The 26606-nt window shown below is 42.4% G+C and overlaps 1 protein-coding gene and 1 pseudogene across 1 annotated transcript; both read left to right on the top strand.

Moving 5' to 3' along the window:
• The first annotated feature begins 1039 nt into the window (after positions 1–1039).
• On the top strand, positions 1040–4093 carry LOC111024299 (glucan endo-1,3-beta-D-glucosidase). Its single transcript, XM_088119245.1, has 5 exons — positions 1040–2487; positions 2589–2888; positions 3002–3373; positions 3459–3812; positions 3892–4093. The coding sequence occupies exons 1-5, from the start codon at positions 1065–1067 to the stop codon at positions 3924–3926; spliced, it is 2484 nt and encodes an 827-aa protein (XP_087975371.1). The 5' UTR covers positions 1040–1064; the 3' UTR covers positions 3927–4093.
• A 6010-nt stretch (positions 4094–10103) lies between these two features.
• Positions 10104–21008, top strand: LOC111024300 (glucan endo-1,3-beta-glucosidase 13 pseudogene; annotated as a pseudogene).
• The last annotated feature ends 5598 nt before the right edge of the window (positions 21009–26606 follow it).

Below are 26606 nucleotides of genomic sequence, written 5' to 3'. Positions count from 1 at the left end.
TGCAACATATACCGAATTCTTATCAGCAGATCCATATAGCAAAGGTCAAAGTATGGACTAAAAAATAGACTTTGTTTATGATGTCTTCGTCAAAGCAACTCTAGGGGCCGAGTTGGGTTTGGGGGTAGAAACGCCAACAACTGTAGTTGTATCTGGTGGGGTTTGACACCCTTCTTACCTTTGTTGGTTTCAAAAATTGTGTTTCATGGCTCGTACTGTGTTTTGTGACATTGAAAAAGGTACCGTTTGTCGAAAAACTAGAAATAGCTGTCGGAATAGTGATATAAATTTGCCGGAATTATAGAGAACATAAACCATCCACCTTCGCTGAAGGTTGCGACCGCAAGAAATGAAAAATCAAACGGTAGTGACATAGTTGTGTACTTTTTAGTGCAAAATGGGAACGAAAAGTGGGGAATGGTTTTGACGATTTTGGTAATTAGATAATTAATAATAATAATAATAATAGAATTTATAAGTGTTTTATATTTGTTGAATAATTTTTTAGAATATAAACATTTAATTATTAAAAAAATTACTAACATTAAGTGACCAGTATTTATATATTGAGGGCAATTCATTTGTGAAAGATCATGTCTGATAGGATCCACCGGAGACAATTCTTCTATATTTTTCCCTTAATCCTCCAAGTAAGTGGGGAATTGTGCTCTTTGGCCAATTTAACATCCGCCACCGAAAACCGGTTTTTTATTTTCTCTCTTTTGGGTTATTTTTTAGTTTACGTTGTACAAATTTGTTACGCCTTCAGAAAGTTAGTTTTATACAAAATGACACAAATAGTAAATAGGAAACTTTCAAACTAATTTGTATTTCTATTTTTATGTAAATTTTTTTATGGACTCATAAGAAAAAAAAAACAAAAAGTTTTGAAACTCTCTTGGTTGTAATTGACCGGACACAACAAAAGACAAGGACTAACAGATTCCATAAATTTAGTCATTTAAATTGGGCACGATAATTTTCTATTTTTATGGATGGGTTCCACCATTTGTCCAATATCTGTTTCTGTATAAAATCAAAGTTGGGAGGCAAACTCATTGGCAATGACCATTCCTTCCTCATCCCAAAGCATGAGCATCTTCTCGTTCCTCTACCTTCTCCTCTCGACTATATATCTCGTAGATGCAGCGGGATTTGTAGGAGTAAATTATGGCCGACTCGCCGACGACCTACCACCACCCCCCAAAGTAGTGGAGCTCTTAAAAAATCAAGGAATCAATAAAGTAAAAATCTTCGACACCGACGCCACTGTCCTCACCGCCCTCGCTAACTCTGGCATATCCGTCATTGTGTGCCTCCCGAATCAGCTCCTCTTCTCCGCTGCCGCAAGCCAGTCCTTCACCGACCAATGGGTTCAGGCTAACATAACCAAGTTCTATCCGGCAACAAAAATTGAAGCCATCGCTGCTGGAAATGAAGTCTTCGTCGACCCGACCAACATAACCAATTTCCTCGTCCCGGCCATGAAGAATCTCCACGCTTCCCTTCAGAAGTACAAACTCAGCGACTCCATTAAAGTCTCCTCCCCAATTGCTTTCAGTGCTCTCGCATCCTCCTACCCAACTTCATCTGGGTCCTTCAAACAAGATCTTGCTGACCCTGTCATGAAACCTATGCTTGAATTCTTCCGTCAGACCCAATCCTACCTCATGGTTAACATCTACCCCTTCTTCGCCTACGCGGCTAATTCCGACAAGATCTCCCTCAACTACACTCTCTTTCAGGATAACCCTGGCGTGCTGGATTCCGGCAATGGCTTAAAATACTTGAGCCTTTTCGAGGCTCAAGTTGACGCCGTTTACGCGGCTATGTCAGCGCTCAAATACGACGACATTAAGTTGGTGATTACAGAGACTGGATGGCCGTCAAAAGGAGATAGTGAGGAATTAGGAGCAAGTGTGGGAAATGCAGCATCGTATAATGGGAATTTGGTACGTAGAGTTCTAACGGGAGGTGGGACCCCTATGAAACCAAAAGACCCAATCAATGCCTATTTGTTTGCACTATTTAACGAGTACCAGAAACCAGGTCCAACATCGGAAAGGAACTATGGCCTATTCTACCCTAACGAACAAATGGTGTACGATATTCCACTAACAAGCGACCAACTTAAGAATGGGCCTAAGACATCAGTCAATGGAAGCAATGACAATGTGCCGCCTACTAGTGGGACGCCGCCTGCAAGTGGGACGCCACCTACTAGTGGAGTGCCACCGTCCCAGGGTCAAACGTGGTGTGTGGCCAACGCGAATGCTGGGGCGGATAAGCTCCAAGCCGGGCTAGAGTATGTGTGTGGGACTGCAGGAGCCGATTGTGGTCCGATCCAATCGGGTGCAACATGCTACAATCCTAATACACTCGAGGCTCACGCTTCGTACGCTTTCAATAGCTTTTACCAAAAGAATGATCGTGCCGTTGAGTCGTGTGATTTCAATGGAGCTGCTTCCATCGTTGATAAACCTCCCCGTAAGTACCATCAAAATTTCAACCTCCAATTTCCATTTTTATTTTAATTTAATATCAATTTTCTAAAATTAATGGGATGAATGGTGTCATTTATTATGTAGAGTACGGAGATTGTGAATTCCCAACGGGGTCTGATAGTGGGACGCCATCGATCGAGGGTCAAACATGGTGTGTGGCCAATGCGAATGTTGGGGCAGATAAGCTCCAGGCGGGGTTGGAGTATGCATGTGGGTCTGCAGGCGCCGATTGTGGTCCGATCCAACCAGGTGCAGCATGCTACAATCCTAATACGCTCGAGGCTCATGCTTCATACGCTTTCAACAGCTTTTACCAGAAGAATGATCGTGCCGCTGGGTCGTGCGATTTCGATGGAGCTGCTTCCGTCGTTGATCAACCTCCCCGTAAGTAAAATGAAAATTTTAATCCACCTATTTTATTTTTTTCATAATTTAGTCTCCATTTTTTTAAATGAATTGGCTGAATGGTGTCATTGAATGGTGTCATTGTGATGTAGAGTATGGGGAATGTAAATTCCCTACACGGCCTAACAGTGGGACACCACCCAATCTTGGGACGTCGCCTGTGACTGGGACACCACCCGCTAATGGGTCGCCGCCTTCGAACACGACGCCATCGTCCCAGGGTCAAACATGGTGTGTGGCCGACCCGAATGCTGGGTCAGATAAACTCAAGGCAGGGTTGGACTATGCGTGTGGGGTTGGAGGTGCCGATTGCGGCCCGATTCAATCGAAATCCAAATGTAACTTTCCTAATACACTCGAGGCCTACGCTTCGTATGCTTTCAACAACATTTATCAAAAGAAGGCTCATGCTGCTGGGTCTTGTGATTTTGATGGAGCTGCTTCCATCGTCAATCAACCTCCCCGTAAGTAACCAAAAAATTTAAACCCCTGTTTTTATTTATTATCAAAATTTTTAAGAATGATTGGCCCATCGATGTCGTGATTTAGAGTATGGAGATTGCAAATTCCCTATGGAATCCAACAGTGGGATGCCGCCAGCGAGTGGGACGCCACCAACCAGTGAGACGCCGCCAGCCAGTGGGACGCCGTCGTCCCAAAGTAATTTGTGGTGCGTGGCCAAGCCAAACACTGATGAAGCGAAGCTCCAGGCAGGGTTGCAATACGCGTGTGGGGAGGGAGGTGCCGATTGCGGCCCTATCCAGCCGGGTTCGACGTGTTACAATCCTAATACACTTGAGGCCCACGCTTCGTATGCTTTCAATAGCTATTTCCAAAAGAAGAATCGTGTCACTGCCGCATGCGATTTTGGAGGAGCTGCTTTCGTTAGTGATAAAGTTCCAAGTAAGTAGACCATCAAAATTTGAATCTCTCTCTTTTATTTTTAATTTATTTATTTGACTGGTGTCGTTTGGTGACGCAGCATATGGTGATTGCAAATTCCCGACAGGGCAGTGAGTTCGTATGACTAAAGAAATTGGTCTACAACAACCTTTTATTTTCATTTAAGGATATATTTGAATGTAATATATTGTTTATATGTTTTTTTTACTGAATAAATTATTTACTTATAATAATTGTTAAATATCTACTAAAACAGTTATAAACGTGGGCCTATTCCTTTATGTCCTTTTTCTCATTTGTCTGCATAAGTCAATATATGATAATTGTTTTTGTTTTACAAATGTCATTGATCTTGAAGTACAAAAACTAATAATTATAAATCTTTTTCCCTCTAATTTTGCATGCACAAACGAAAAAGGGAGGCTTCTCTATTAATTAGATGTGGTCGTTCCGTGTTGTTGAACTTTCATCATAGGTTTGGAACTAAAAGTTGTAAGAACAATTTTTGATCTAATGTAAATTTCAAATTTTATGATAATTTTCCACGTGCAAATGTAGTTTCTTTTTAAGTTTCAAGTAATTTTAAAGTTTTAATTGAAAATAAAATAAATTTGTACATTAACATCGACAAACAAAATTAGGTTTATGTTGGCACATGTTAGTTTTATCGACGAAAATAAAACGTTAGGATAACAAATATATGTCGACGTTTTTTTCTCATCAGTAAAACTAACATATATCGACAATGCAAAAAGCATTGGCATATATCAAATACACCAACGAAATTTGAAATCATTACCTATGTTAGTACTGTCAACAAACTTGGTTCGTCGACGAGGACCTATTCAGATGATTTTGCTCAAGAAAAAATTTGATCAAAAGGAAGAGCGGACGTCATTTTTTTCTTTTTTTTTGACAAAAGGTTGCATTGGAAAAAATGAAATAAAAAATAAAATGTAGCAGAACCAGAAGGACAAAGAAATCGTTCAAGTCCATACACAAAATCCTACAAAGTGGTAGTTGTTTTAGTACACAAAGAAGGTGGATTGGGATTTAGGAGGTATTTTGAGCACTGCTCCTCAATCTCTCTCAAGCCAATCTAATGCAACCTCCCCTTCTCAATAGATAAATACAAATTTTACGGACATCATACAACTTTTATTCTTTTACAAAGTATATACCATCTAAGGAGTTATTTGGTATATAACTCAAATTTATTTTTATATTTATGGAAATAAGAGAAGAAAAAAACTCCAAGAAAAACTTTGACTTGAAACAGTTAGGTCTCGTCCTTGTTCCTTATTCCATGTTTCCGTTTTTTTTTTTCCTTTTATAAATGATAATATCACTGATTGATAATTATTATCGTTTCCCACGCGTCATCGAGTCTCTACCAAAACGAAAGGGCACATGTTGAGGGAGCATATGAAGGCGGCAACAGTTCAGAATATACAGAACTGGGCGCCCTAGTCATCACATTGGTTCCAATTCATTGGAAACCTGATGACCCAACTGATTCCCCCCACTACACGCCCAATTGCCTAAATACCAAGAGGAAAAACCACCACCTGTTTGAATTTTGAATCTCCTCGACTCCAACGGTTATGTTTAAACTGATATAAATACTCCCAGATATGGAGAGAGAGGGGTATGTGATAATAATTTCTAAATAGTAACTATTTTTCTTCACCAAATTAACACTGACAAAATCTTTGGAGTGCTAACTCTTTTTTGCAGGATTTATTTTTGAGTGTTCTCGAATATCTATTGTAATTATTGAAACTTTTCAGTAAGAACAATTAATGTCGACTGGGAGATGAAAAGTTTCAGGCATCCAGTATTCGAAGTATTTCATTTGATCGAAAATGGCAGACGACAACATGTCTCAAATATAATTTACCAATAATAGGACACACACATTTGTTCGCAACCCTATACGTGGGAGAGGTCGGTCGCCCGTCATGCGAGGTGGAACCTCAAGGAAGAATGCTTCACGAGCCAACTGTTAGAGCCCAGGAGAGAGATATTGCAGAAGATGCGTCTGCCGATTCCCCGGTCTTGAGAGATCCAGTGCGGGGTAAAGCACCTGTGCCGTTAGGAGCGAGATGTGCAGGTGGTGTACGACAATAGATACCAGCTGTCGAGCGACTTAACTTGCTCAAGAGAACGACTACGATGGATCCTTGAGAGAGCCTTCGTGTGCATGTTACCTCGAAAGTGTCGGATCTGCGGCACACTTTGAACGAGCGCAGCAAGGACCAGCAAACGAACAAACAAATCCCAACACAAAATTTGGGATCCACTCCTAGTATTGGTGTACAGTTAAATGTTCTTGCACCGAGGCAAGCGACACTACAAGTGACCATATCCATTTATCAAGCTACAGTCGACGTGCCACAAGTTCGTGACATGGTGAAAGAAGTGACCAGTAAGTTACAAAGCGACTTCGAGGCTTTGTGACAAAGTTGTAACCTAGATGACGCGACCTGGGTTGAATTGGGTGAAAAAGAAGATCCTCCTTTCACAGCACCAATAATGGCGCACCCTCTACCTCCAAAAATGAAAAAACTGGCATGAAGCCATATGACGAGTTGACTGATCCTATTGATCACATAGAGTTATATGAAGGGCTTATGGAGCTGAATGCAACGAATGATGAGATGAAATGCCGGGCTTTCTCACTAACACTAAAAGGCCAAGCAAGATCTTGGTATTGATAGTTGATGTCGAATTCAATTGCCTCATGAAGGGAATTAATAAAAGTTTTTATCAACCAGTTCTCTGCGCAGCATGATAGGGATACCAATATGCTAACCATTCACCAGGAGGAGGGCAAATCGTTACGCGAGTTCGTTGGGCATTTTGTGGCAAAAAAGATAAAAGTGCCAGATTGTTCAAATGATGTGGTAAGGATTACTTTCATGTCCACCATAAATAATCCGGATATGGCTCAATCCTACGCTCTACAATCAACATGCATGTACAGTGAGGCCGTACAGCATGCCAGGAAGTATATACATGCTGAGGATGTGCTTAAAGTCAAACAACTCTTGCACCAAACCACCACTTCAACATATGCAAGAACTCGAAACCATAATCCGCAACCAAAGAAAATTTACCCGGGAAAAGATCGCGAACAAATGAGATAGGGTGTTATGACAATCGCCAACGACATGATCGAACAATAAAGGTTCATGATCAGCAACTACGAGAGTTCAACCAGTACACACCACTTAATGTACTGTTGGCAAGGATTTTGGTGAATATTGAAAATAGTGACTTATATACCATGCTAGAGAGATTTGGACAAATAAATTCAAGTCTGGACAAAAGGAACTGAAATAGGTATTGCAGGTTCCATCGGAATCATGGTCATGACCCTTCGTAGTGTTTCGACCTAAGGGATTAGGTTGAAAACCTGATCCGACGGGGTCATTTGAAGAAATATATGGGAAAATAGGACACATGTTCCTCGCATGGAAAGAGAAAGTACGACCGTACAGAAGTGGATGATAGGGATTGGTCGCCCTCAAGCCGAAAAAGAGAGAGCCCAACGAAAAAAGGCCTGCAGTTATAAACACCATCTTCAGTGGGCCTATCAGATGACAATCGGGTAACAAGAGAAAAGCACTGATTCGTGAGGCACGACACGAGGTGAATTCCTCTTACATCCAACTAGTAGTTCCCATTATCTTCACCATAGAGGATTCCGTTGGGATCCATTTACCTTATAATGATGCTCTTCTTATCTGCCCATTGATCGACAATGTACGTGTCAAAAAGGTTTTGATTAACGGAGGAGCCTCAACCAATATATAAGCAATATATTGTCTCTTTCAACCTACTCATCCTTAAGTTGAGAGAGGTCGCAATTAAAGAGATGTCCAACGCCTCTAGTCGGCTTTTCGGGTGAATTGGTGACGGTGGAAGGGTGCGCACCAAGCTTTCATTATCATCAGTGAAGGAGAAAACGAAGTTCGAAAGGTGGTAGAGTTTGTTGTAGTTGACGGAGCTTCAGACCCCGACTACCTACGAAGTCCATGGTCAACTTTCTTCTTAACTTTGACCTAAAATTTGACTAACAAATTCTGAATGGATGCACAATAAAATGATATTCTCAACAGAACAACCATTCTTACATCTTATTTTCTATCAAGAGGGTGCAGATAAAATTTGTTTACAAACAGACCACATGCATATAGAATGTCATGCAACTCTTGAACTACTTTGGATTGCAGAAACTGATCTACTTCCTTCTTGGAACTTAGAACCTAAAAAACTAAGGTATATCTGGGGGAAAAAGAAATGAGAAACGGAAACTCAATGTGTGGTAAATTAATAAGAAAATAATCTTGTAAAATTTATTTCATAAGCAATAAATGAAATTTAAGTTCTTAAAACAAACTGAAGTAACAAATATTCTCATTTAAGTTTCATAAAACTTGAGCAACTAAATACTCAACAAGCTTTCTCATAATAAACTTGTAACAACAATTTCTTTATAGGCAAATCAAAAAGGCAATGCTCCCAAGTCCAGGATTCAAACCAGGATTTGGAATCCGGATTTGGCCCTAATTGTCCCGACATGCCCCTGCCTCCCCTGCGACCCAGTTACGCCAACCTCTCAACCTGCTATGAAACACATTTTATAACATATAAAATATTATTCTTTCAAATATAAAACAACTAAATAAAACTGAACACCACACATGTATGCGTATTCTATTCTGATATACTCGAGTATACCTGAAGAAATGGTAGAAAGAAATTATAAAACTAAGATGGATAAATAGAGGGATCCAGGCTTGGATATAGGAAAGATTTTATTCATCATAGAGCACATGATTCACCATGAAAACTCAAATGTATAAGGATTTTTGCAGACAAAGCCCATCTACGATTACTTAGTTTTACTGCGGCTTTTCTGAGAGGCCCTTGGTTTAATATCTATGTGGATAAACTCTTGTTTATTATTTTCTATTCAATGTTTTCTCTCATTCATTGGTAAAGTTTGTATTTAAATTTTATATGGATAGTACCACATCGTTTCTGGTTCAAGCTAGGATTGATTATACTTTTAATTTGATTCATTTATGTCTCATTTCCTCTTGTGACTATTCATTCTTGTAAAATATAGTTTATGTGTGTTAAATATGTCATAAAAAAACAAAAATTAATAACTAACTCTAATATAAATATTATAAAATATAGTTCACATAGTTCTATCAGCGTGAAGGTTGCAGTGCAAGACACTAAGAATCAAAGCGCAACCAACATTGTGAAATTGTGAGCCTTTTGACAAATGGAAACAAAATGTTGTGAATAATTTTCAAGATTTTGATAGTTAAAATTAAAATTAATGAAAATAATGGAATTAAAATTTTTTATATTTCTTTAATAATTTATTAAAATATAAACATTTAATAATAACCATTATTTCATTTAAGAAATAATATATTTTAAAAATATATAATAAATGTAATAAGATGATATTTATGGGCGGAGGTAATTTGGGGACAAAAAATCTTAATTCAAATCTCAAATTCTACAGTTTTAAATATTACAAAAATTATACATTTTTTTTAAATATCATGTCTAATAAGACTCAACAGAAACATTTCATATTTATTTATTGTAGCTAACGATAATTGACATATATTCCAAATTAAGAGGTTGTGAGTTCGATTCCTCACCTCACATGTTATACTAAAAGAAACAGTTTCTATTTATTTTTACATAAATTGGAAACGGTCAAGTAGGTGGCGCTGCACCTATCACTCTATTGTGCTTTGTGGCCAATCTAACATATACCAATGAGAACTTGTTTTTGTTTTCTTTTTTCTTGTGGATTATTTTTTATTTTACATTGCAAAATTTTTATTTTTTAGTTTTTGTTACTTCAGTAGGTTGCAAAAATTTGTTCTACCTTGAGAAGATTAATTTCATACAAAATTACGCAAATAGTAAATAGGAAACTTTCAAACTAATTTATATTACTATTTCTATGTAAAATTTTTTTATGGACTGATAAGAAAACAAACAAAGAACATAGATTTTTAAAACAACGCTATCCGTTGGAATTTACCCGACACAACACAGGACAAAGACCAAGAGATTCCGTGGATTTAGGCCTTTAAAGTTGGCATGATAATTTTCTATTATTGTTGGTGGGTCCCAAAATACGTCCATAATCTCTCGCACTTTTCCCGCTTAGCCCCAATTTGTATTGCTATAAAATAAGATGTTGGAGGGACTCCTTGAAAACCAGCCTTTCTCCCATCATCTTAAAAAATGGGCTTCTTCTCCGCCATATCCCTCGTAGATGCGGCAGGATGGGTGGGAGTGAATTATGGCCGCGTTGCCGATAATCTACCCCCACCGCCCAAAGTAGTTGAGCTCCTAAAAAGCCAAGGAATCGACCGAATAAAAATCTACGACACTGATGCCACTGTTCTCACTGCCCCTCGCCAACTTCGACATATCTATCGTCGTCTGCCTCCCCAACGAGCTCCTATCTTCTGCTGCCGTTGACCACTCCTTCACCGATCAATGGGTTCAGGCCAACATCTCCCAATTCTACCCGGCCACGAAAATCGAAGCCATTGCCATCGGTAACGAAGTCTTCATTGACCCCAATAACATCACGCAATTCTTCGTCCCGACCATGAAGAATGTCCACGCTTCCCTCAGAAGTACAACCTTGCTGGCTCCATCAAAGCCTCCTTCCCGATTGCTTACACTGCTCTCGCATCCTCCTACCCGGCTTCATCTGGCTCCTTTAAACAGGATCTCGTCGAGCCCGTCATTAAGCCCATGCTCGATTTCTTCCGCCAGACCGAATCCTACCTCATTGTTAATGTCTACTATTTGAGCTCGAAACTGCCAAGCCCGGATAAGTACTAGTTCGGAACGTACGGAATGAGCTATTGGCTAATGTTCCACACCTTCCCAGACCACTCACAAAACCTGCAAAACAAAGTTAGCGCTTCGACGACCAAGTTAGTTCTAGTCCGAGCTAACTCGTCGAGTTTAGCTAGGATTGAGTACCTTGCATTCAAGGCAAGGGTTTTTATTTATAGAAATTAGGCTCGACAGGAATTCTGACACACCCTAAAAACGCGGCGTGTTGTCGGGTTCGGAAGAGACCGCGTTACGGACTTTGTCATAGGTCGGCTCGGTGTCCTAGCTCATACTCCGTCTGCCGACCTAAGTGTTTTCGAGTCAATTTTCATATTTTGTGTGCGCGTTGGTTCTATTCACCTCTTCGAATATGACACGTGGTAAGCCAGGATTGTATCCAACATTGGCCCCCACTTTGGCGAGGCGGAGGTCGGCTCGGCGAAAGACTTCGAGTTAACAAGAGATGGGTCGAATCCACGTGTTCGCGTGTGACGTCACGGATGTCGTCAGCCCTAGTTTTTGCCTCGAGAACTCAAACGTTGCCACAGAGACCGCTTGGTGTGGACAAATCTTGTTCGTTGATTCTCCCTCGATCGGACGGCCCTCGTGCTTCCGGGCTGTCCTATAAAAGGCGAAAGTTTTTCATCTTTTACTTTTCATTTTTCACTTCGAAGTTTTTGTGTACCTCGGCCGTTGTCCAAGTCAGGTACTCTCTCCCTTTTCCTCTAGGTAGTTCTTTAAACTTCTCACATAGATCTGACCATGAGTATCTCGTCTAGTGAGTCGTCGTCTGAGTCGTCTAGTTCGTCTAGCACAAATAATACTGTAGAGGACCCCAATCTAGCTTACACCTCGGGAAACCCTCGTGTCGAGGTTAGCTCGGCAAATCCCAATGTAGCCTCCACCTCGGGGAACCCTAACCCTGGTCCGGTAGCCGAGCTTCCTCCCACGACTTGCTCGGTAGGTAGGTTGGCCGAGCTTCGCAAAACTTTCCTAATCCCCAACTCCGTAGAGCTTAGGGTACCCAACATTGGGGAGCACCTCGACAACCCTCCTCTGGGCTTCGTCAGTTTCTATCCCCAGATGTTCAAAAGGGGGGTTAGGCTTCCGCTTCATCCCTTCATCCAAAGGTTCCTTAGCGCGGTTAACCTTGCCCCAGCTTAGCTCTCCCCTAACGGGTGGTCTACCGTGCTCGGAGCCTACGTTCTGTGGTGGGTCCTCCGGGACGAGGATGAGGACAGGCTCACGGTAGATCAGCTCCTAGCGACCCACACCGTCAAGGCCTCAAACGAGGGAGAGGGTCGGTACTACCTCTCAGCTCGGCTGAATGTAGGTAAGCTGATTAGGAACCCCTCCTCCAACACAAATTGGAAAGAGTGTTGGTTCCTCGTCTCTGGCCAGTGGCTTCTGAAGGATGGAGGGGGTGAGCCGACCTGCCAAGTCCCAGTAGAGTTCGGAGACGTAGGTGAGTATCTTAGGTGCAAGCTAGGGGTTTTCTTTTGTCTTAACTTACGTGTCTTCGTTTCTAACGTAGTCTTTTTTTGCAGCTCTGCCATCCCCCATCCCGAGGATCAACAACAAGTCTTGGGAGATCATCAAGCATGCCTAGAGCCAAAGTCTGAAGTACGCGGTGTCGGGTGAAGCTCTCGTCTCGAACTCCCACCTCTTCTCTTGCGGTCTCAGTCCTCACGACCAACCAAACGAGCTCAAGAAACTTCCCAAACCTCGTCAGCGTAGCTCGCAAAAGCGGAAAGCCCCTAAAGGTAACTTCTTCTCGGCACCTTAGCTCACTCATTGGAAATCTCTTAACTAACCTTGTCTTCTTTGCAGGGATGGCCTCCAAATTCCTCAGGCTCAGTAGTACTAAACGTCAGCGGGCTTTGGCTTCGGCTGCCCCACCAGCACCTTCTCAAGCTCGTCGTCGCACGAGAAGTGCCGACGTTCCGGCTCCAGGGCTGACCAACTTAGCCAAGCTCTAGGCCTTTTAGGCTCAGCCCTTGCAGACCGTTGCGGGGGGCGAGGAGTCAGTTACTCCTTTGCATCGGAAGAAACGGGCGAGGGAGACGCTTCCCTCTGAGGTGGTCAACTCCAGGTCTCCACCTCCCTCCATCATGGTTGATTCAGAGGAGGGGTCTCAACACGGTCGGCAACACTGCGACGCGCTCCCGCTCCCCTTCAAGCTCACCTTCTCCCGCCTCAGTATCGACGAGGCCGCGACGAAGGTGAGGTCCTCGAGCTCTCGCTGAGTGGAACGAGCTGTCCGGGCGCCCGAGGACCCGGTGGAGGCGGTGGAGATGACTATAGCTCTTGCTGCAGAGGTGAGCTCGCATCTACTCTTCCTTTCTTCTTTTTCTCTATTTCTTTTGATCTAACCTCGAACTTTTACAACTGTACTACCATGCCTGCCTCTCGACGTCGATGATGAGCTTGGAGCTCGGAGGGCGGGACTTGAAGGAGGAGGAGACGAACGCCTCCTACGAGCTGCGGATCGCCGAGCTCGAGGCGGCGGTTGACCAGGCTCGAGCTGAGAAGGAGGCTGAGGCTGATAGGTCGAAGGCCCTAATAGCCCAAGCTCGTACCGATCTCAAGAATGCCCAGGGACGAGCTGAGACTGCAGAGAAGGGTGGAATGAGGCTCAGTAAAATTTGGGGAGCTGTGCCTACTTGGAGAAGAACATCAAAGAATTCCCCGAGTTCGACAGCCTGGCTCGCGACCTAGCGGACATGGGCTTCTACTATGCCATCAACAAGCTCGGCGCCGCTTGCCCGAAGGAGGCTGTTGCCGCAGTCGAGCTAGAGTATGAGTCTATCTGGGCCGACCGCCCCGCTGACGTCGGTAAGGAGGCCGAGGCTACTGAAGTCGCTGCGGATGCTGACGCTGACGCGGGAACCAGCAACCCTGTCAACCTTCCGCAGGAGTAGATCGTCCCCTTCTTCTGTTGCTTCTTTCCTTCATATTTTTAATCAAATCTCTATACTGAGCCGAGGCATATATACCTCGACTCTTCATCAAGCTTTTTTTATAATGAGATCCAGTTTTATCCAGACCTGAGTTACTCTTTCCGAAGTCCTCATACTTAGAGAAATTTAAAGAGAAAATTTACTTAAATTTCATCTTTAGTTTCGGTATCGTTACCTGAGCTTTTCAAGTCTAGATAATCTCTTCCCTACACAACAACTTACGAGCCAAACAGTTCAGCTCGACGGTGTGTTATAGGGAAATATTTGCGATGGCTAGGTTTCCACGAGCCGACCATTGCTTTCAACGTTTATTGTAGGTCGTTTAGCGTAGGTCATACCATGTAGTTTTTATCGGCCCCCATTTGACGTAGCTCGGTAGTAGTAGACAACTCTAACGAATAAAGTCAAATTTTACACAAGTCATTGGAGATCGACTTTTATTAATGAATGAAATTTGTACACGTCGGATTACACACATGTCATTGATAATAAACTCGCAGATGTTCGGCGTTCCATGGGTGAGGGAGTTGTCTCCCGTTGAGGTCGGACAGCAGATATGCTCCAGGTTGGAGTATCTTCAGGACTCTGTATGGACCTTCCCAGTTCGGCTCGAGTGATCCAACATGCTGCATTACCTTTTTGAGGACGAGGTAGGCAGGCTTGAACGTTCTGACTTTTACTCTGGCGTTGTAGTACCGAGCCATACAGTTCTAATACTCTACTAGCCTGAGCTGGGAGTAAGATCTTTTCTCCTCAAGTAGGTCGAGGTTCACAAGAAGAGCTTCGCTGTTGGTTTGTTCTTCGAAATTCTCAACTCGGGGCAAGTAGTGAGCAGCTTGACGCCGGAGCTTTCTAGTCTGGTTCGAATCATGAGGAACTAAGCCACTGATCAGGAAGTTCTTAATTGGGTCCATCCAGGTAAGCTGAGCTGACTGGACCTCCATTACTTCAGGCCGGTCAATGGACGACTCGGTAAGTATTTCAATTGGAACCGTTCTCGACAGGTCGGTCTCGTAGGCCGAGGCTAAACGAGCCAGTGCATCGGCGTTGGAGTTTTCAGACCTTGGCACCTGTCGAATCACATGGTCCTCAAACTGGGCGAGGAGCCCTCGTGCCTTGGCCAGATACTTCTCCATACGAGCATCCTTCGCTTGGTACTCCTCGGTAATCTGATTGACGATCAATTGGGAATCACCGAGGATCAAGAGACGCTTCACACCCATTCCCCTTGCGACTTTCAGACCATTTATCAAGGCTTCATACTCGAAAATCTGATTGACGATCGTTGTTCGAAGCTCGGAAACCGAACTGAAGTGCGTACTCGAACCGAAGACCACCAGGGCCGAGGAGCAGCATGCCTGCCCCACAACCCTTCTCGTTGGACGAACCATCCACATAGAGTGTCCACTGATCACAGACATCGCTCCCTTGCCTGAGTGGGGTCAGCTCGGCAACAAAGTCTGCAGCTGTCTGACCCTTCAACGCTGTTCTCGGCTCGAAGACGATGTCATGCTCACTGACCTCTAAGGCCCACTTCATCAGTCGGCCTGACGTTTCGGGCTTGTAGAAAAATTGCCTCATGGGGGAGTTTGTTGGAACGATTATCTTGTGCGCCTGGAAGTAAGGTCGTAGACGTCGTGCCGAAGTTACCAGTGCTAGAGCCAGCTTCTCAACATAGGGGTAACGAGCATCGGCCTCAGTCATCGACTTGCTCGTGTAGTACATAGGGCTCTGCCGACCTTCTACTTCCCGCACCAGGACTGGGCTTACTGCGTTTTCCGACACGGCTAAGTACAGGTAGAAAACGTCACCAGGCAGTGGTTTGGACAGCAACGGGGTTGTGCTGAGGTACTATTTCAACTACTGAAGTGCCGCTTCGCAATCGTCGGTCCATTCGAACCGACCCTTTTTCCTTAGCGTTTGGAAGAAAGGGTGGCACTTGTCAGTAGAGCGAGATACGAAGCGACTCAAGGCTGCCAGACTGCCATTCAACCTCTGTAGCTGCTTAAGATTCCTCAGTGGCTCCATCTCGAGGACTGCCTTTATCTTGTCCGGATTTGCTTCAATTTCGCGTTCGTGGACCATGAACCCGAGGAACTTTCCTAACGATACCCCAAAGGCGCACTTGCTCGGGTTGAGCTTCATATGATACTTCCGAAGTACGCCGAAGGCCTCTGCCAGGTCGGCTAAATGGGAGCTCGTCTGCTTACTCTTCACCAACATGTCATCCACATACACCTCCATGTTGCGTCCGATTTGTTTGGCGAACATCATGTTGACTATCCGCTGGTAGGTCGCCCCGGCGTTCTTCAGACCGAAAGGCATGACGTTGTAGCAATACAGCCCTTGGTCGGTAACAAAGGCGGTGTGTTCTGGGTTGGGTGCATGCATCCGAACCTGATTATACCCGGAGTAAGCATCCATGAAGGAGAGTAGCTCGTGCCCCGTCGTTGCGTCGATGAGCCGATCTATCCGAGGTAGGGGGAAATTGTATTTCGGACACGCCTTATTGAGGCTCGTAAAGTCGATACAGACATGCCACTTGCCGTTAGGCTTTTTAACTAAAACAACATTGGACAGCCACGCGGGGTAGTGAACTTCTCTTATGAAATTAGCTCGTAGCAACTGCTCAACTTCTTTACAAATTACATTACTCCGCTCGGCGTCGACAGGCCGACGCTTTTGCCTCACATGCCTATAGCTAGGGTCTACATTAAGCCTATGCACCATTATACTTCGGTCTATGCCTGACATGTCGTCATGGGACCATGCGAACACGTCGGAATTCTCCTTCAGAAAATCGATGAGCTCTTTCTTCACCACGGCCCCCAGCTTGCTACCGATGCTGACCTGCTTATCCGGCCCCCGCAAGGGGACAAGTTCTAGCTCCTCAGCTGGGGTGCCGCGGCTGGGCTCTGTTTTGTCAGCACGTGGTGGTGCGGTTGCTCCTAGCTCTATGATTGCCGCGCAAGTGTTGATCCGCTTCATCGCAGCTATGTAGCATTCTCTCGACGTTTTTTGCTCTCCTCGGACTGTGGCGACTCTAGCCGAGGTTGGGTACTTCAACACTTGATGGTAAGTAGACGGGACCACTTTGAGGTCGTGAATCAGAGGTCGGCCAAGTATGGCGTTGTATGCCAAGCTTCGGTCTATTACAACAAACTTCATGACCTTGGTCACCTGCTGATTTCCTTCGCCGACGGTGACAGGGAGTGAGATGCACCCTTCCGTGCTAACCGACTCCCCTGAGAAGCCGACTAAAGGTGTTGGGCTGCGCTTCCAATGTCTTCTTTCCCACCTTAGGGCCGTGTAGGTCGAGAAAGACAGTATATTAGCCAACGCTCCACCGTCGACGAGGACCCTTCGGACCTTCGCATGGTCTATTTGTGGGGCAATTACTAGGGCGTCATTATGAGGCATATGTACCCCTTCGTCGTCCTGCTCGTCAAACAAGATCGGCATCACGGACTCCTTCGGGTACGAGGTGCAGACTGCCCCCCGCTTGGACCTTTTGTGGATGGTGTTTATGACAGTAGGACGATCTTCCTTTCGTCTGGGCGGTGGCGACCTTTCTCGCTTCTCCTCCCGAGCTGATCCTTCTGGCTCAGTCCGTTCTCGGCTGCCGACGTACTTCTTCAAGTAACCTCTCCAGATCAAGTCCTCGACCTGCTCCTTCAAGTAAAAGCAACGAGAAGTGTCGTGGTCGTGATCCTTGTGGAATCGGCAGTAGAGTCGCTTGTCTCGCTTCCCTGAAGGTCGGCAAAGTTTCTCTGGGGCAGCGAACAGCGCTTCCAGGTTGGTATCTTCAGCTGCCGCGTAGATCTCCTCGATTGCGGCGTTCAACGGAGTGAACCTGTCAAACTTCGACCCTCGACGGTCTGAAGGGACTCTCTCGTCGCGACGGCCTCTACTCTTGTTATCGTTGGCCCGTCGAGACGAGCCCCGATCATCACCGTGTTGCTTCTTTGGAGGAGGGGACTTTTGGTCCTGATCTATACCATGGTTACTTCGCCTGACTCCGTTGGCCTTCCACAGCTCCAGGCCGTCAATATACTGGCGAGCTCGGGCGAGCATCTCGTTCAGGGAGGCTAGCGGGTGGCTTCCGAACTCTATTTTCAGATTCCTGTCGTTTAAACCTGTGGTCAAATACATCATGGCAATGTCGTCAGTACAACTCACCACCTTGACATGCTCGTCCATGAACCGAGCGATGTACTCCGTCAGGGACTCATTATCCTGTTGCTTCACTGTTCCGACGTGCGAGGGCGGCAACTTCAACAACTGCCGAGCTGAGAACTGGTTGATGAACAACCTTCTCAGCTGTTGATAACTATCGATGGACCGGGGCTTCAGCTGTCGGTACCACAACCTTGCTGAGCCCTCCAGGGCTATTTGGAACGCTCGGCACTTCATGGCGTCGCTCGCAGCCAGAAAATCCATCTTGCCTTCGAACACTTCCACATACGAGACGGGATCACTGGATCCATCATACGAACTCATAACTGGGCTTTGAACCTCGGCGGGATGGGCGCATCCAGGATAGCTTGGGAGAAAGGTGGCTCCTCTTGCTCGACCGGCCGATGTGGGTCTACAGGTCTATACTGTCACTTAAGATCTTCTATCTCCTTCTGAAATTGGTCCCGAAGGAGGTCTACCTTGGATCGAAATGAATGATCTCCCTGGGAGGACCTCTCTTGATCGTCGACCTCCGGGCTCCCCTCCCGACCGTCGACCTTGTACTCCCGATATTCGGGTGCCACCCGTCGTCGTCTTGGTGGCCCCTGACCTCGGCCCTGACGGGCGTTGTAGCTATCAAATGATGCCAGAGGGTCCGAATCAGTTGGATCTCGATCGTCGGTCTTCCACCTGGTTGTCCTGTTGAACGTGGCTGCGTACCTGTATTCCAGGGTCACTACCCATCCCTAGGCATTCTGGTCTTCGCGAGGGAACTCCTACTCGGCCGCCCTACGAGGTCGGAACTGATACTCCGTTCTTTGGGTCGGATGCATCGGCCCCTTTCCTCAAGCGGGATCTCTGAAGATGGAAGAGCCGGACACCTCACTGCCCCTCTCGACCGCTTCGAGCCGCACCTTAACATCCGTGAGCTCGGCGACTACATTAGCTACCAATACGGGGTCATGCCTGCATCGGCACCTGCCCCAGAGCACGCACCTGTGTTCCCCCAGCTACAGAGACGAGGAAGATGGGGCGGGAACCCGCTCCTCTGAGGCTGTAGTGGTGGAAACTGATCTGGGGTGAGATGGAAGTCCCGAGCTGCTACGGGATCGGATGTGGCAGGCCGACCTCTATTTTCCTTAACCACTCCCGCATGGGGTCGTCGTTCGATTACAGGAGTCCCGACCACCTGACAGTACGTGAGGTGAGGATGCGCACGGGAAGTGGCAGAATCCCTAATTGGAGAGCGGATCGGCGAAAGTTGAGATTGTGACTGCTGGGAGCGTGTTTGGGCCATTGGCTCAAATTGCAAAGGGTGAGACTGACTTCTAGATGTGTCGTTCCCCACAGACGGCGCCAGATGTTTGAGCTCGAAACTGCCAAGCCCGGATAAGTACTAGATCGGAACGTACGGAATGAGCTATTAGCCGCTGTTCCACACCTTCCCAGACCACTCACGAAACCTGCAAAACAAAGTTAGCACTCCGACGAGCAAGTTAGTTTTAGTCCGAGCTAACTCGCCGAGTTTATCTAGGATTGCATACCTTGCATTTAAGGCAATGGTTTCTATTTATAGAAACTGGACTCGACAGGAATTCTGACACACCCTAAAAACGTGGCGTGTTGTCGGGTTCGGAAGAGACCGCGTTACGGACTTTGTCATAGGTTGGCTTGGTGTCCTAGCTCATACTCCGTCTGCCAACCTAAGTGTTTTGGAGTCAATTTTCATATTTTGTGTGCGCGTTGGTCCTATTCGCCCTTTCGAATATGACACGTGGCAAGCCAGGATTTATATCCAACATCTACCCTTTCTTCGCCTACGCGTATAACTCTGATAAGATCTCCCTCGATTACACTCTTTTTCGGTACAACCCCGACGTGGTAGATTCTGGCAACAACTTGAAATATTCCAGTCTTTTTGAGTCTCAAGTCGATGCTGTTTACGCGGCTATGTCAGCACTCAAATCCGATGACATTAAGCTTTTGGTTACAGAGACCGAATGACCGTCAAAAGGAGACAACCAGGAACATGGAGCAAACATGGAGAATGCAGCGTCATATAATGGGAATTTGGTTCGCAGAGTTCTCACGAGGAGTGGGACCCCCTTAGACCCCAGGAATCCCTCAATGTCTTTTTATTCGCACTCTTCAACGAGTACCAGAAACTAGGTCCCACATCTGAGAGGAATTATGGCCTCTTCTACCAAAACGAACAAAGAGTGTATGATATTCCACTATCACGCACCCAACTTGAGACTGGGCCTCAGACGCTAGTCAATAAAGGCAGCAATGACCAAGCGTTGTCTGGTAGTGGGACGACTTCATCCCAAGGTCAAACATGGTGTGTGGCAAACATAAATGCTGGGGAAGATAAGCTCAAGGCAGGAATGGAATATGCATGTGGGAAGGGAGGGGCCAATTGCGGTCCGATTCACCTAGGTTCTACCTGTTACAATCCTAATTCACTCGAGGCCCATGCTTCATATGCTTTCAACGACTATTAACAAAAGAAGGCTCATGCCGCTGGTTCGTGCGATTTTGGAGGAGCTACTTATGTCGTTGACAAACCTCCTCATAAGTACCGTGGAAATTGTTATCTCTCTATTTTTATCTATTTTAAACAAAATATTGGGCTAGACGGTGTCATTTTGTGATGTAGAGTTTGGAGAATGCAAATTCCCTACCGAGCCTAACAGTGGGACGTCGCCTAGTAGTCGGACGACGCCCCAACCATTGGAATGTCACCCACAAGTGGGACCTCGCCCGCCACTGGGACCCAATCGTCTCAGGGTCAAACATGGTGCATTGCCAATGGGAATGCTACAGCGGAGAAGATCAAGGCAGGGCTGGAGTTTGCATGTGGGATAGGAGGTGCTGATTGTGGTCCCATCTAGCCGGGTTCTACGTGTTTCAATCTTAATTCGCTTGAGGCTCATGCCTCATACGCTTTCAACAGTTATTATCAAAAGAAGTATTGTACCTCTGGCACGTGTTATTTTGAAGGAGCTGCCTACGTCATCACTCAACCTCCACATAATTACCATCCATATTTCGATGTCTCTATTTTTTATTCTAACATCCATTTCATAATGATTTGGTTGAATGGTGTCGTTTTGTTGATGTAGGGTATGGAGAATGTGTATTCCCTACGGGATACTAGTTCGAGCATGGTTTGAGATGTACTATGCACTATTGCACCTAGTCGTTACCAATGTAAAATACATAATACAAAAATATATCGTTTAATTAGGGAGTGTAGGAAAGACTATTGAAATGCTTAAAAAAATAGTTAAAAGATAGGGAAATTACACTAGGTAGCTATATCTTTAACCATATTTGTAAAAATGTCAACATCTTCTGTATTTTTCAAATATGGAAAAAATTTTGATTTTTTATTTTGAACATTTTTAGTATTTAAATTTTACCCTTATGGTATCTCATATATATATGATGTACCTTTGATATACAAATATGTACCATTGATATACTTTTGATGTATGTATCTTTGAAATACATATGATGTATCTCTAAATTGGTATATACTTCTAATATACTTATGATATATGCATTAAATGTTAAATGTTAGTGTACTTTATTGAGCTTGTTTTAGATAATCTCGTCAACCTCTTTTGTATTTTACAAATATTGCAAAAGATTTAATTTTTTTTATTCCAATTTTTATAACCTCTTACAAATATGGCAAGAAGTTCTGTATTTTGCAAATATGAAAAAATTATTTGAAATATTATTTCTCGGCTTTTTAATTCAAAATTTACTCTTCCCTATTTGTCTCAAATCTTGTGCGTTTACACCCATTCCTTCGTCTTTTTTTGAATCTGAAATTCCAACTTCTATAAATGTTCTTTGTCAAGTCAAATAGCGGCAGAAACCGTATAGGATTGTTGAGGTCCTCCAAAATAATTATTGATTATACTAAATCTAATTTGTAGAAGTAGTGAGACCAGATCGAATCCTAAGGGAACCAATGAAATTAATTTTCTCAAAAAGTTAATAAAGGGGGTTTTGAATTTGAATTATGAAATTTAAAAATATAAACTAAAAGGAAAACGAAAGTCAATCCTACCAAGCATCCAATTCAAAAGTGTGATTTTCATCCAATTGTAATCTTGATCATATGATTACCAAATTGATTTCTTAATTCAAGAACTTAGTCTACTCACTCGGAACAACCGTTGTAAGATTTAACTCTTCTAATTTAATTAATTTAGACCAAACATCGAAATTAAATCTTATTAATTCATCAACTGGGCATGATAGTGTTCCATATTAATATCAAAGAATAGTACTAAGGATAATTAGAATGACTAAACCAATATAAATTAATTTGAGATTGATGCAAGTTAATTAATTTTGTTCTTTTATTTCCCTAGAGTCTATTATGGCAGCTATATAGAATGGATGACTGATTGCCACTTATTTCAATCATTCATGAAAATTACATATCACAAACTCATGAGTAGCAATAGAACAATTAATATGAATTAAGGCGTCCATTTAATTAATATAAATTGTTCATTAACATTAAGAACAAGAAACAAAGAATACTTGAAAAAGAAGAAATGTCTAACTCGAGCCTCCTGATCTTACCGTTGGAGTTGAATCACCTTTGACTTGGAAAAATTAAAGCTAACCAGCCATGGCGGGGGGAGAGAAATTGAATTTAGGAGAAATGAGCTTTGGTTGGAATTTGAATGATGGATGTTCCAATAGGCTCATCTATTTATAGACATTAATTTTATCCTCTTAACAGAGGAATTATGTATAATAAAGAATTCCCAACTAATTGGAAAAATTCTATTTAAAAGAAAATAAATTAAATAAAAGAGTTTCGAATCAATTTAGGATTATTTTTTCCTAATTTGATTATATCTCTTTATTTACAAACTATCATAAAAATCCATAAGTCTCAATTTAGAGCATCCTGCCATAATCATTGTGTCTGTATTTTATCCGTTGGACTCTTTCCAATTTAGTGAAGTCCGCATTATTCTCTAAAATTGCGCTTTTAATTATTATTTTTAAATATCTTCAATCCATTACAAAATGTTAAATTATAATTAAATTAGAATATTTAAACATAATAAATTAATAAAATGCAAAATAAATATATAAAATAATAGTATACATTTCATCTTATACTCTAAAATTTTTTAATTTTTGCAAATCTTTTTCTTCAAGCTGATTGCTACAAAATCTGAAACATAAACTTCCGGCTTCACAAATCATCATCGTTCAAGCTGAATCTAAAACTTTTGGTTGAAACTAAAACTTCCGACTTAACTACAAAATCTTGTTCTTTGTTCAAGCGCTGTTATTATTTTTCGTTCACATTGAAACTTCTGGCTTTACGCTCATCATTGTTCGAACTCATCTTCTTCTTTGTTTTTTTTTTCTCGTGGCCCATCCAAAAAAACAAGGAAATTTTGAAAATTGAACATAAATTTAAAATTTGTGGGTCAGTATTTTCAATTGAACCCACTTTGGAAACTATCAAATTTTTCTTTTTCTTTTTTCTTATTCTCCTAGTCTCTTGGTATATTTATTATTGAAATTTATTCTTATTTGGTTCATATTTTGCTTTGGTTTATTGGTCGTTTAGCTTGTGCAATACAGTAATGAATATAAAGTATTGATGTAGCTATTACTTACCTTTGATCACTACAATAAATACTACTTTTTATAGTATTAAATTATAGCATTTTGCCTTTTAATCTATTAGAAAATGGTAGGAATTGAAAAAAAAAACTATTACATCTCTTCAAGAACAGTGCAACCGAATGAAGTCGAATATGAATGAGTTGAAGTCTTTGGTATCTTCCCTACTCGTAGATAAGGTAAAGTTACTTAAAATTGTTTATTTTAAATGATTATTTCAGACTACATTATTTCTATACTTTGTACATATAAGTCAAGTCAAGCGAACAAAATTCCAATTGTACATTGCACATATTCCATCAGGACACTTAAATTCTTCATCGGTATGTTTAGCAATATATGTAAGATTGTATTGAATTAGTATTTAAGTTTACTACTCTTTAAAATTTTCTTTACTGGTGAAATTAGAGTATTACCATCAATAATACTACAAAAAGTGCATGTTGCTCGACTAGAATTGTTCTGGATAAGTAATTGCTAAAAGAAGATGGTCTTCTAATGATCCATCAGTACTTGTGCATCACATCCTTCTTAGTCCAAATGTTGTACGAGTGTGGGTTGATACAGTAAAAAAACCAAATTCATATTTATGGAGGCCCACATCCATATGACGGTTATTGAGGATGTTGTGGGTACTACGATTGCGTGACTTGCTGATAAAGTAAAATTATAAATATGTAAGTAGATTCCTACATTAGTTTAATTTCGTTTATTTTTATGTGGAAGCAAAAATAAAGTTGGATCTTACAAGTATATATTATTTTTGTGTTTTTATAGGTGGGGATATTGGCATTCATTTGCACTACCTTTGGGACAATGTTTCTTATTATCTACTAAGCTTTTGAGAACAATGAACTTCTTCAAATGTCTTAGATTCATGTACTTTATTTAGCTTCATATATAACTTGGGACGACACTAGACTTAATATAATATGTATTAGGACATTCTAAGATTTATATGAACTTTTTTTGAGATTATATTATATCTTCTTAACTTGATGTTTCCTTAAAATTTGAAGATTTTGTAGTTATGTACTTTAAAATTTCTAATACTTTGTAGGTATGAATATGAAATTAGGTTCGTTTCATGCTTAACTATGAAAAAATATCTCAAATTGTGGTGGGAATAATGCTATAAGAATATGTGATATTATTTGAAAAATGCTGTAAATGTAAAAAAAAAAAAAAAAAGAAAAAAAGAGCTATGAAACCTTTCTATATAACATTCGTGCAAACTTAAGAAAAGTTTCTCTTAGCACTTTGTGACTGCTTCTCTTAGCACTTTGTGACTGCTATTAAAGCTTAGCACTTTGTGACTGCTATTAAAGCTCAAGTCAGTTCTCTTAAATTAAATTATCTTGTATTTTCATTTCATACCTAGTTTAAGAATGCATCTAGTAGGATAGAAGCAATTTAACATTTGAATGTTAATTATCATGACAATATGCACACCTAATTATTTATTTTATTTTTTTTCTCCAAACCATCTGTTGATGCTGGGATTTTGGCTTCCTTGGTTCTCGTCAAATAACTACCAAACTTGATGATCACGGGACCAGATTCCTGCAAAATCGAGCAGCCTTAAACTGGTGTGACTTCGGTCACACGGGCTCCAATGTTTAAGTCAGCATTGGGAGAATTACTCAGTAAAGTAATTATGGTTTATTTGCTTATCTCTAGGGTTTAGTCAATAGTTCTATTTATACGGATTCTGTCTTCTATAACTTCCTTGTTGGGCCCTTCTAATTCATTGTTGTTGAATCACAGGGACTCATGGACCAGGGCACCTCAACCTACTGGAGAGGAGGGAAGGTGGACCCGGCCAATGGGTCGAGCCCTGCTTAGTGCCAAGCAGGGGTTGGGACCGAGCCACGGTCGGCTCGATTTTCCTTTCGTCATTGCTTGGTTGGGTCTCTCTGGTCTGTAGAGGCCTATTTCTTTGATCGATTTCCATGTCATAATAGTTGCCCCCTACTCTCAAGATGGATCGTGAACGACATGATAGTGTTGAGACCTCCATTTTGAGAGTTCTTGTTGCCTGGTTGTATCATCTAAGGTTTTCAACTCGTTGCGCTTTTACCAATGATTTTTATCCAATTTTGGATTTTTACCTATCTGGCTTTTGCTACTGGTTTATACCTTGAGTTTACTAACTTTGTTGTGCCACTGTTGGTTGTGGCCTTTTGAACCAAAGGTCTTTTCAACCCCCTTGTTCTTAAGGTTTCTGATTACGGTCAAGTCTCTTGAACCTGTCTATAAATTAGATTTTGGCTTTTGGATCTAATTTTTAGCTAAGCCAGCAATGATACTCTGGTTTTCTAACTTTTTTGGCTTTGCCAAATGATTTTATACCCTTGGCTCTTGCTTTATGTTTTGACCATACTAGGCCTTTGTTGACCGGATCTTTGCCCGTTTGACCTGCTTCTAGGTTTGTCCCAATTTAGAATTCTTGACCGGTTGTAGATATTTGTACGCATGTCCTCCTACTTGAGAATTTTTTATTTAGAAATAACATAAGAGCTCAAGTATTAAGGGACGGGTTATGTCTCAAATGTCGAAGGCCTTTATTAGAAAAGAAAATTGTTCAAATAAAGAACTAGATACGATAAAGGGATAAATAGAGAAGGGCCATAAATAACTTAGTCGACTGAGATGAGCAAAGGTCGGGGCATAAAGTGCTGGTAAAATAAATAGAATATACCACCGAACTAGTGCTAGTATCTCTTGATGTGCTGAGCGTGCCACAGGTGGAGTAGGACCTTTCCACGTTGATCTTCCAAAGCATAGGTGCCCGTCCAAACTACTTTATTAACATTGTATGGGTCTTCCCATATCGGTCCAAACACCCTGCTAGTTGAGTCTTTGGTATTAAGCATAACCTTTCTCAAGACTAGGTCTCCTTCATTGAAGTTACGTTTTATAACCTTCGAATTGCAGTATCGAGCGATCCGATTTTTGTACTCGTCTGTCCGTAGTCACACTGTTTCGCGATGCTCCTGTAATAAATTGAGGTTGAGCTGTATGGATTCGTCATTTCCAGGCCGATTGAATTATTCTACCCTTGCAGAAGGGAGACCAATTT

Source organism: Momordica charantia (genome assembly GCF_013281855.1).
Source record: "Momordica charantia cultivar OHB3-1 chromosome 10 unlocalized genomic scaffold, Mcharantia_2.0 BLBB01000010.1, whole genome shotgun sequence".
NCBI classification, from domain to species: domain Eukaryota; kingdom Viridiplantae; phylum Streptophyta; class Magnoliopsida; order Cucurbitales; family Cucurbitaceae; genus Momordica; species Momordica charantia.
The sequence above is the reverse complement of the archived record's forward strand: the minus strand, read 5'-3'. Positions and strand labels throughout refer to the sequence as shown.

What these genes read in the sequence shown, in the direction of transcription:
- LOC111024299 (XM_088119245.1), top strand. Translation starts at nt 1,065, where the DNA reads ATGACCATTCCTTCCTCATCCCAAAGCATGAGCATCTTCTCGTTCCTC. An exon ending in CGTCGTTGATCAACCTCCCC is followed by an intron (nt 2,889 to 3,001) that starts GTAAGTAAAATG and finishes ATTGTGATGTAG; the next exon opens with AGTATGGGGAATGTAAATTC. An exon ending in CGTTAGTGATAAAGTTCCAA is followed by an intron (nt 3,813 to 3,891) that starts GTAAGTAGACCA and finishes TTGGTGACGCAG; the next exon opens with CATATGGTGATTGCAAATTC.